Raw genomic sequence first — 10,877 nt, 5'->3', positions numbered from 1 at the left:
GGAGGGGGCCGCGGCGATTTGCATACCTCTTCACCAACATAACAAAGGTATTTTTGCATCAAAGGTGCGGGGTCGGGGGGAAATAAAAAATCCTAAAAGAATCCTTATGGGACGCACAATAGGGTGATATCTTTACATGATATCACAAAAAAGGGGTGGCAGATTCCCTTTAAGTACCTCAAAATGCCGCCATTGACATCTGTCACTCATCCTGCGAAAAACAGGCTTTCATAACTCTATGGCTCCTGGAACAAAACAATGAGAAAACAAAAAAGATGTGTAGACGTAAGGCCAAACTAGGCCTAGTCCTTACAGGGGTTAAAGAGAAATAATGCACATCAAAATGTTTTAATATTGAGAAAACGTTCACATTTTTGGAGGCACTATGAAAAAAGGGCAATTTTTATGATACAGAAGACAAGAAAATGGATTATGCTAAATTAAATAAAAAAAACTATAGATATAAATCCATAGTTTTTCCATCACATCAGCTATGTATAATTATAAATAGCTCTCTTACAGAAAATATTAAAGCACGTATCCTAATTTCAATAGGTTCACATGAGTAAAAGAGAGCATTTGCCATCTCGGTGGTTAGTTCGTCTTTTCAGTGTTGGACTTGAAGTGCTAAGTTCTCTTTCCTGACACATTTATCTTCACAGTGATGAAACTCAACAAAACTGAGTCGTTATGAACACTTTTTAAAGATGTAAAATCTTTTGTCACCAGTCAGAAACCTAAGACATAATCTCCATCCTGTGACAACAAGAATGGAAATTGAGGAGGCTTCGAGAATCGTGTCCTACTGTTGTAGACGCTGGTGGTCCCGTAGGATCGGCATAGAAGGAGCTCTTTTCTCATAGGTGTTTTATTATAAACGATTCAGGTTTATTTGGCAAAAGTTTATATTGGCATGTCTACCATGCTAAGGCAAAGTAGTATACGACCTGCTAATACTGAATTATTCAACCCCTTCTAAACGGCCACAACTTCTCAGCTCTGTCGTGGAAAAAAAAATCTCCTATTAAAAACTCAAAGAAAGAAGTATAGACCAGCTATGTAATTACAGTCATTTCAGATTATCTATAGAAATCATCATCATCATCATCATCATCATCCATACAAATCAAACTAAGACCAGAAGAACAATCCTAGATACATCTGGTCTTGTTCATCTGAACTCTTAAAGTGCACACATACAGATTAATATGTTTCTCAATGGTTATATACTGTTGTAAATAGTTATTTTTTTTATAGTTTTTACATGCGTGTTTTGCTGTGAGTTTACCGGCTATAATCGGCAAACACGAGATGGGTCATTACTTCCGCCCACCTCATGTCTTATTGACGTGTAGAATAGATATCAGGGCTGGTGGCTTTCTGCGGAGACATTTATATGGCACATTTAACTGTAATGAGAATCATTAACAGTATGAGAAGAGCACATCTCCAATCCCCAACCTGGCACGCTCTACAGTGGGTTACCTCAACGCGTACATGCTTCCCAAAGATGCATGTATGATCATTTTCCTCGTATTGCATGGTTCTAGACAAGCAAATATCCCGTCTTTCTCCACAAAGATCAATTGGAAGACAGCATAAAAGTGAATCTTTCTTCTCTTTGGACATAAAAATTAAATATGACCACAGTATACAGAAAATGTTGCAGTGTGTGACACTTTTTCAAGGCATTTTTGTTTAAAGGTCCACAAGGTATAAAAGATAAGACCTGGTATGGAAAGGTGTAATGTAAACATCTGATAATCCCATGATGGTGTTTTTTTGACACTGGTCCTTTACGAGCCAATACTCAAAAAGTGTCAATAAGCTTAGAAAAATGCTAAAGATTAATAATGAGGGGTAAATAGGTAGCCATATGCTTAAGGAACAACCATGATGAGAAACCACAGTAAGGTACAAACACACACTCTCTGGATCCTTATCCATGTGAAAGTTTACAGGATAGGATATACCTAAGGCATCTCCCATCTTACCTCGATGGCCAGTTATTCCAAATGTAGAGGACACGAGAGATAAAAAGGACATGAGGCTGTGCTTCAAAAGAGCTAATGCAAAAGATTCACATTACTGACCTAGATGCCATAATCCAGGTAAAGAACATGCTAACTCGTAATACATTCCAAAATATTGGGCACGTCATGCCCCCTTATAAAAGAAAAAGTACAGTATTTTACAGATCTCCTTTCCATTTCTCCTGCTGGCAAGAGGCAATCTAGTCCAAATATTGAAGAGGAAAATGTCATTTTATTACACTTAATGTTCCATAAAGTCCACGTGCGCTCAGCTCCCCTCGCTCATTCAGAATTGTGATGTCTGAGTAAAAGATATATTATCCGACTTGTCCACAGCAAATCCTCCGTTCACATAAGACTTTTTCACCTCGCTGTCCTCCTCGTTTTTCAGTATACTTGGCTCAATGGCAAAAGGGTTGGCGATGTTGACTTCTGATGTGATATCCATTTGCTCCAATTCTTTCTTGGACAGCTTCTCTACTATCCCAGTTCCATACGCATCACCAAGAACATTTACCATGGTCCTAAATCGATCCCTACAAAACAAAAATGTTTACTTACATTGCGTACTGATGGTCAGTAACTACACAGAGAACTGCATTACGTTAAGTTAGAGATTAATCATTGGAATATCTTTTTTTCAATACAAGCAAAAATAAACATTGTAAAATATTTACTATAGGAAAATACCACTTTCGCCACATATCAGACTCCTTTCCCTGCCTCCTGTACTGATCACTTACTCTCAAGTCACTGGTAAAATCCAGGTTAGCAGCTCATTGAGGGATCAGGTTATAGCTGCTCCACATAGAAGTCTATGGAGAGGAGAGGGTGAAAGGGGGAGAAGTAGAGAGGAGTTGCTGGAGGGAGTCAGTCCTAAAGTTCTCCATGTTGCTACTGCTTAAGCCCCCGTTACACACTGCGATATCGCTAGCAATATCGCTGTAAAGTCACCGATTTTGTGACGTTGCAGCGATATTACTAGCGATATCGCTGCATGTGATGCTTACCTCCGACCAGCTCCCCCCCGCTGGTTATCGCTGATCGCGCGAGAAGCTCCTGGACCATTCCTCGTCGGTCACTTCCTGCGGCGCTTCCTGTGGCGCCGACGAGCGACGCGTGGAGCCGGGCGGGAGGACGCAGGATCGCGGCGTCTGACAGGTAAGTAGCGATCCCCGTCCCCAGCGATGTCGCTGGTGAGATCTGCCTGTGTGGCAGCTCACTGGCGACCACCTAGCGATGCACCAGCGATCCTGACCGCGTCATATCGCTGGTCGGGATCGCTGGTGCATCGCTAGGTGTAACGGTACCCTTAGATAGGTTTCTACGGAGACACAGGGGAGCAGGATCTCCTCCTCTCTGTGTGATGTTATAGATAGCTAGTCTCCACTTAATATGTAGCCAAGTCAGAGGAAAATCAAGATGGAGCCTAATGTAATCTGAGAGCATCATGATGCAGGGGAACAGGCCCTGATTAGAGTGATGTGTCACTTACTGGGCTGTATTTTCCTGTTTAAGTACCATCAGTGTTTTTTCAGTAGGAGATTATTATCACTACAGGACAAGCTGGCCTCATGCCTCCTAGTACAACTCTGTCCAAACCACCGATTAACAGTTTCCTTTCAATATACAGTGAATTAAAAAAGCCGCTAATCAGTGGTGGTGGTGGGGGGGGAGATAAACAGGTCTCAACATTCCGAGCTCTGTTAAATCTTTAGCAGAGTAAACTCTGATTCTATTACAACTTTTGAACCCAATAACCTCTTAGTGACCGGGCTAAATTTTCAAAAATCTGACCATTGTCAGTTTATGCATTAATAACTCTGAAATGCTTCTACATACACACGTGGTCAAAATTATTGGTACCCTTCGTTCAATGACAGAAAAACCCACAATGGTCACAGAAATACCGTAACTTGAATCTGACAAAATTAATAATAAAAAAATCTATGAAAATGAAAATCAGACATTGCTTTTCAACAAGAATTAAAAAAAAAATAAAACATGAAATAGGCTTGGTTAAAAATGATGGTACCCTTAACTTAATATTTTGCTGCACAACCTTTTGAGGCAATCACTGCAATCAAACAATTCTTGTTACTGTCAATGAGACTTCTGCACCTCTCAACAGGTATTTTGGCCCACTCCTCAAGAGCAAGCTGCTCCAGTTGTCTCGTGTTTGAAGGTTGCTTTTTCCAGACGGCATGTTTCAGCTCTTTCCAAAGATGATCAATAGGATTTAGGACAGGGCTCGTAGAAAGCCTATTCAGAAAAGTCCAATGTTTTCCTCTTAGCCATTCTTGGGTGATTTGCTGTGTGTTTTGGGTCATTATCCTGTTGCAAGACCCATGACCTGCGACTGAGACCAAGCTTTCTGACACTGGGCAGCACATTTCTCTCTAGAATCCCATGATTGTCTTGAGATTTCATTGTACCCTGCACAGATTCTAGACATCCTGAGCCAGATGCAGTAAAGCAGCCCCAAAACATGAGTCTCCTCCATGTTTCACAGTAGGGACAGTGTTCTTTTCTTGATATGCTTCATTTTTGCATCTGTGAACATAGAGCTGATGTGTCTTGCCAAAAAGTTCAATTTGTGTCTCATCTGTCCATAGGACATTCTCCCAGAAGCTTTGTGGCTTGTCAACATGTAGTTTGGAAAATTCCAGTCTGGCTTTTTTATGATTTTCTTTTTTTTACAATGGTGTCCTCCTTGTTCGTCTCCCATGAAGTCCACTTTGGCTCATACAACGGCAGATGGTGCGATCTGACACTGATGTTCCTTGAGCTTGAAGTTCACCTTCATTCTGTTTAGAAGTTTTTCTAGGCTCTTTTGTTACCATTCGTGTTATCCATCTCTTTGACTTTTCATCAATTTTCCTCCTGCAGCCACATCCAGGGAGGTTGGCTACAGTCCCATGGAGATTATATTTCTGAATAATATGTGCAACTGTAGTCACAGGAGCATCTAGCTGCTTGGAGATGGTCTTATAACTTTACCATTAACAAGTTTGTCTATAATTTTCTTTCTAATCTACTGAGACAACTCTTTCCTTCACTTCCTCTGGTCCATGTTGAGTGTGATACACACCATGTCACCAAACAGCACAGTGAGCACCTGTAGTCCTCTAAACAGGCCAACTCACTGAGTCCAAGATTGTAGACACCTGTGATGCTAATTAGTGGACACACCTTGATTTAACATGTCCCTTTTGTCACATTATTTTCAGGGGTACCATCATTTTGGTCCAGGCCTATTTGAGGAGTTTCATTTATTTATTTTTTTTATTCTGTGGAAGCATGGTTGAAAAGCAATGTCTGACTTTCATTTGTTCATTTTCATAGATTTTTGATTTATTATTACTTTTGTCAGATTCAAGTTATTTCTGTCACCATTGTGGGTTTTTTTGTCATTAAACAAGTGGTACCAACAATCATGACTAAGACTTTTTTTTAGTTGAAACGCGTTGATCCTCCTCACTGGTGTGCTTGGTGTTTGCTATAAGAGATTTTTAAAGAACCAACATATTTTAAGTTGTCCAATAAAGCTTTGTAAAATTGCAGCCGCCTCCGTCTCAAGCTGGATCAATTTTTTTTTTTTTCCTCTTGTACCAACAATTTTGACCACGTGTGTATCCCATGAATTTTGAGAATTTTTTTTTATAACACAATATAATTCATGATACTGATGAATTTAAGTTGATAAGTTTTGCTTAAATTTATAAAAATATCAAAAATTTTACAAACATTTTAAAAAATGATCAGTTTTCAAACTTTGATTGATTATCCCTTTAATCCAAATAGTTATACCACACAAAAACCTGAATAAAGTTTCCTTCATGTCTGCTTTACATCAGCACCATTTGTAAAATGTTTTATTTTGTTAGCATTTTAGCAGTAATTTTTCAAGAAAATTTACTAAACTTATTTTTATTAGGACCTGTTCTGTTTTGAAGTGATTTTGGGAGTCCTACATATTGGAAAACTGCACACCTCAATATATTCAAAATTGGTTTAAAGTACTTCATTAACCCTTCAGGTGCTTTTTCAGGAATTAATGCAAAGTAGCATGACAGAATTGAAAAAGTTTATTTTTACCAACTAAATTTTTATAACTTCTGAACAGGCCACTGTAGCCGCCAGACTCTAAGGCGGTTATTTGGCCACGAACTACCATGGCAAACCTCAGGACCACACAATCAAGATCTCAGGGTGCCAAAGAGGAAGCCCCTGCACGCTCTTAATCATTTAGACGCTGTAGTCACTATTGACCGCCGCATTTAAGGAATTAAACCGCTATGGTCGGGTGCCAACAATGATAGTGAGTGATGCAGCAAGCTGTCAGCTATGGTGTACAGCCAACAGCTGCTGGATTGTCATCTGTATGGGTGTGCTATGCTCCCATATCTCAGGTCAGTAAAAAGACTTATTGGTGGTCACTAAGGGGTTAAACTAAATGATATGTTGGTAGAATCAGGGTCTCTATTTCTACATCATGCTGCTGTCAGATTACATAGCAAAAAACTGCTAACAGATTCCCTTTAATTTACATCTATTTGTTTGAATCTTTATAAACTTTTCACCTTATTTTCCCGACTCTTTAACCGTTTCTTATTTTGTATATCTTATACTATTTGTTAGCCAAAACTGGATACTACTTATAGAAATAAGGTCTAAGTAACATTACTTTAAACGAAAGAAAGTGCAAAAAAATCGTAAATTCAATGCCAGCTTTCCTGTGAGAAGCTGAGTCACTTCTCATGAACAAGCCGTGAGGTGGGGAAGTCAAGGAGTCCAAGGTCAAATGCTAGAAAAGTATGTCAAAGACAAAAGGGATAATCTAAACGAACGGTCAAAGTCCGGGGTCAAACAATTAAGATCAGAGTAAAGGCCCCGTTACACATAATGATGTCCCAGTGATCCCACCAACGATCCGACATGGATGGGATCACTGGGACATCGTTAGACAGCCCCTCCAGCGATCAGAACCAGCAAGCAAGTTGGTTTCTAATGTAAATATCGGGTATCCAGGAGCCGCGGACGTTTACATTAGACGTTTACGACGTTTACATTAGAAACCAGCGTCCAGCGTCGCTGATCGCTGGTCTCTCGCTGCCACACGTGCTGGCCAGCGGGAGACCAGCGATCAAAAAATGGCCCAGGCCGATCGAGCACGATCAGCGATACCCTGCAGGGGGGGGCGGTCACTGATCCCTGTCACACACACTGATCTCGCTGGCATCACAAAATCAGCGATCTCACTAATGAGATCGCTGTGTGTGACGGGGCCTTAAGTCAAAGGATAAAGGGGTAATACAAAAAGTAATCATCTAGGCAAATCTGAGGCCTGGCAACAAAGATCAGAATGTCAGAACACAGAGCAAACACACCACCGAGCAAGGCTACGACTGCTAATGGTCTGACTATTGCCAGCCAGCTAAATAGCCAGGTAATCACCCTGAAGGGTAACACCTGAATAAAATCTTGCCCTGCAGGCTCAGCTGATTGGGCAGCTGAGGTGTCACTCAAAATACTGACAGCCCAGCACATCCCTGCCTCTGATTGGGCGGCTGGACTGTCACTCATAACACTGACAGCCCAGCTTGCCCATAATATTTTGCAATATACCTGCCATACTCTAGCTACGCTTGTGTGGTGCCCCTGAGGGTTCAGTCACCACAGAGGTACTGCACCTCCTCCTGAGGTGTGGTACCCCACTATCCAGGTAAGGTGGAGACGCCTGACCACACTCCAACACCTGCACCCAGCACAGACACTTTAGAATAGCGGAGCACCCTGTAAGTCAGCTGCTTTGGTTCACGAAGTGTGCTGGGATTAGCGGGCGGAGCATAGACTGCACAGAGAGCGGAAGAAGATTAGGAAAGGGTCAGTGAGAGAGAGAAGATCCCCGGAGAGGGATGGAGTGAAAGCAAGTGCTGCAGCAGACTCCTGTGATCTGGAGCTGCTGACATGGGAAAGAGCAAGAGAAAGCCTAATTCTTCAGAAGGAAGATAAATTAGTATGGAATGTGGGGAGAAGAGAACTGGGGACAAGGGTGAGCGCAGAGCCCTTCCTTAAGTTAAAGAGCATGGTTCGGAGTCCGGTATCCGAAGTTGTATGGATTCTGATGGTCCTGCAGCAGAAACCGGAGGAATAGAAGTTGTCACCACTTTATTCCCACCTAAGACTCGGGGGCACAATAGCAATATGTGTGAGCCGGAACCTGAGAGAGTAGGAAGTCCCCGAAGCGGGCTACAGCTATCTGCCGTACGAGTGGAGTTCCAGGTAACATCTAGAAGGAGGAACTTGAGTTTAATTCACAACTACTTCAGTTTAGGCGCTAGTGAGGAGACGTTCAGGAAAGGCATATGCTGGAGGAGTGCTGGAAAGGTGTACTCTATCTTGCCTGGGAGTTGGCTGAGCCCCTGACCTGGAGGAGATGGCACCGAAGTGGGCATCTGTATGCGCAACAGACTGTGAGTAAAGCCTTGGAACTACAAGCCCTTGTCCTCCACGTATTCCTGTGCCACTCGTCTAGCCCTGCTACATCATCTACCTCCACACCTATTACTACTGCCCTGGGACTACAGCTCCACCTGTGGGGAGCTTCAACATCATTGCTGCACCACACCATCTGTCCCAGAGAAGCAACCCTGCAGCGCTGGCCAAACTGACCAGAAACCACAGGTGGGGTCACGAATCATCTCAATAACTTTATCCCCATCACTCTACCCCTTTTACTGTGACTGCCTGAGGCCACGGACCGGGTCACTGCCACTGTGACATCTCTCTTTGAAATCAACGGGGCCGGCACCGAATACCCCATGACTTCTGGGGGCGAGTCAAACTTTGGTGTCACGAACAGGATGACGAAACCCGGTACCACCGGGTCCTTTGTGCTGAAGATTTATTACATTGGATACTGCTGAAAATGTGCGAAAGAACCAAAATGATAGACTGTAAAATGGACTCTCAAAATGGCCGCCAGCGCGGTGAAGAAGGGCGTGACAACATGGGTGGCCCTAAGAAAAGAGTGTGAACTGTCCTGGGCCTCCCCTGCCTGAACTTCTATGCAACAGCAACATGGCCCACCCCCAGAGGGGTTTGTATACTGGCTTGGTATGGAGGAAGAGGAAGGAGGTGCCGCCCCAGGAAGGAGGAGCAGAGATGTGAGGCGGGAAGGGAGCCCAGAGAGAAGAGAGGACGCCATGATGGAAGGACGGAGACCTGAAGAGCGCGAGGAAGAGGAGTTTGCCTTCCCTGGCGCACTAGTTGAAGGCTCCAGCCCCGCTTCCGTGATGGACCGTCAGCAATTAGAAGAGGAGATCGCTATGCTGAACCACAGCCTGCGGCTGAAGCAGGAGGCTCTGCAGACCTTGGATTAGCAGTGCACCCAGGAGGGGCCTGCAGAAACGGTACCTGCCACGGCTGCAACAGTTTTTCCCCAAGCAGCATCTGTGAAACCTACAGCCGCTGCGATGCCACCGGCAGTGCCCGCCAGCACCTCCACGCTGATACCGCCGCTGGGTGCTGGCTGCCAGGAGGAGTTACCTGAGGGCCCAAAAGCTGACTATGAAGCAGAGACTGTGTTCCTGCCCGGACCTGGCCGCAGGTCCCACCGAAGGACTCCGCAGACCCAGATCCGGCACCAGCTCCACTCCAGTCGCCGCCCGCTGACCGGGCAGTTCCAAAAACCACCGCTGCCACTGGCTGCCGTCCAGTGCCTGCACCAGAGCCAAAACACCACCGGGAAGCTTCAGGTATGACCGCCGCCCATGCAGCTGGGGAGACCCCTGAGTTCCCGTCCGCCCTAACGTCCGGGAAGGTTGTGCTGGATCTGGCCTGGGACTGGGATACTAGTCCCTGGGGGGAAACACCAGAACCCCTGGCAGTGGTGCCTCTGTCCACTGTTGGCAGAGGCCGGTCCCGAGAGGAGGAAGAAACCTACTGCCAGCAGCAGATCCGCAAGCTGGCAGCGGAACAGCGGGAGCAGGAGCAACGGAGGCTGGCAGTACTGAGCCCTGACCTTGACAAGAGACAAAAGGCCCGTGCTGGGCACTATGGTCCCCGGGACTTGGCAGGATGGGGTCAGGTCCTGAATTTTAATCTGGAAAGGGGATTTGGTTTCATCTCGGATCCCCAAAGAATCTCGGACCTATTCGTGAGTCGTAGAGTCCCACCTCCGGAGGGGACACCCCGCCCGTGATCTACACCGGGGAGATTATGTGACATTTACCTGCCATGAGGGGCTACGCGGCTGGTATGCCCTGAATGTGCGCTGCATCCCGGAGGAGTTCAGAGTGGCCTATGAAAAAGGACAGGCTTACATTCCTCCGGCAGAGGCAGTTCCTACAGTGGTGCCTGTATCCACCAAAGCCAAGCAGGCCACATCCATTGAAGTGAAACACCCTCTGGTTCAAGTGGCTGCCCCTGCTGTGAAACAGGCAGTGGTTCTACCGGCTGTCAAGCCAAAGACCAGGGCAGCCATTCCCCAAGCCCAACAGGAGGACTATGGACAATATGTTATGCCGCCAGGGAGTGGACACCCTGACAAACTCCCCTGGAAGCAAAAGAAACCTGCTTCCACCACCCCAGGGGGGAAACCCCTAAGTACATTCCAAAGTGACTGAACTGAACTGTTACCCAGGAGGGTATGGGCACTGTTGTGCCCTCCTTGTTTGATTCTGTTTTTCTAGCCTCAGTTTGGCATTAATCTGCTCTGATACAGAGACTGAGCGATCATGAAAACTTTCCTGTAAATAGTTTGCGCCTCTTAAGGTGCTCCCTCTTGGTTTTACTCAAACCTCAACAAAGGACTACCTCAGACCTGAAGTTCTGCTTCAG

At 44.9% G+C, this 10,877-nt stretch overlaps 1 protein-coding gene across 1 annotated transcript in view; it reads right to left on the bottom strand.

The window, feature by feature from the left end:
• Window positions 1-332: 332 nt before the first annotated feature.
• The window catches only part of SLC1A1 (solute carrier family 1 member 1), a 90,389-nt gene continuing 79,844 nt past the window's right edge, over window positions 333-10,877 (bottom strand). Inside the window, exon 12 of the mRNA XM_073542617.1 lies at window positions 333-2,569. Within this exon, the coding sequence (XP_073398718.1) occupies window positions 2,320-2,569 (250 nt within the window). The 3' untranslated portion in view covers window positions 333-2,319. The remainder of the gene's footprint in view (window positions 2,570-10,877) is intronic.

The sequence above is a fragment of the Dendrobates tinctorius genome, unplaced genomic scaffold, assembly GCF_039654945.1.
Source record: "Dendrobates tinctorius isolate UK_male_01 unplaced genomic scaffold, ASM3965494v1 ptg000128l, whole genome shotgun sequence".
In the NCBI taxonomy this organism is placed as follows: Eukaryota; Metazoa; Chordata; class Amphibia; order Anura; family Dendrobatidae; genus Dendrobates; species Dendrobates tinctorius.
The sequence above is the reverse complement of the archived record's forward strand: the minus strand, read 5'-3'. Positions and strand labels throughout refer to the sequence as shown.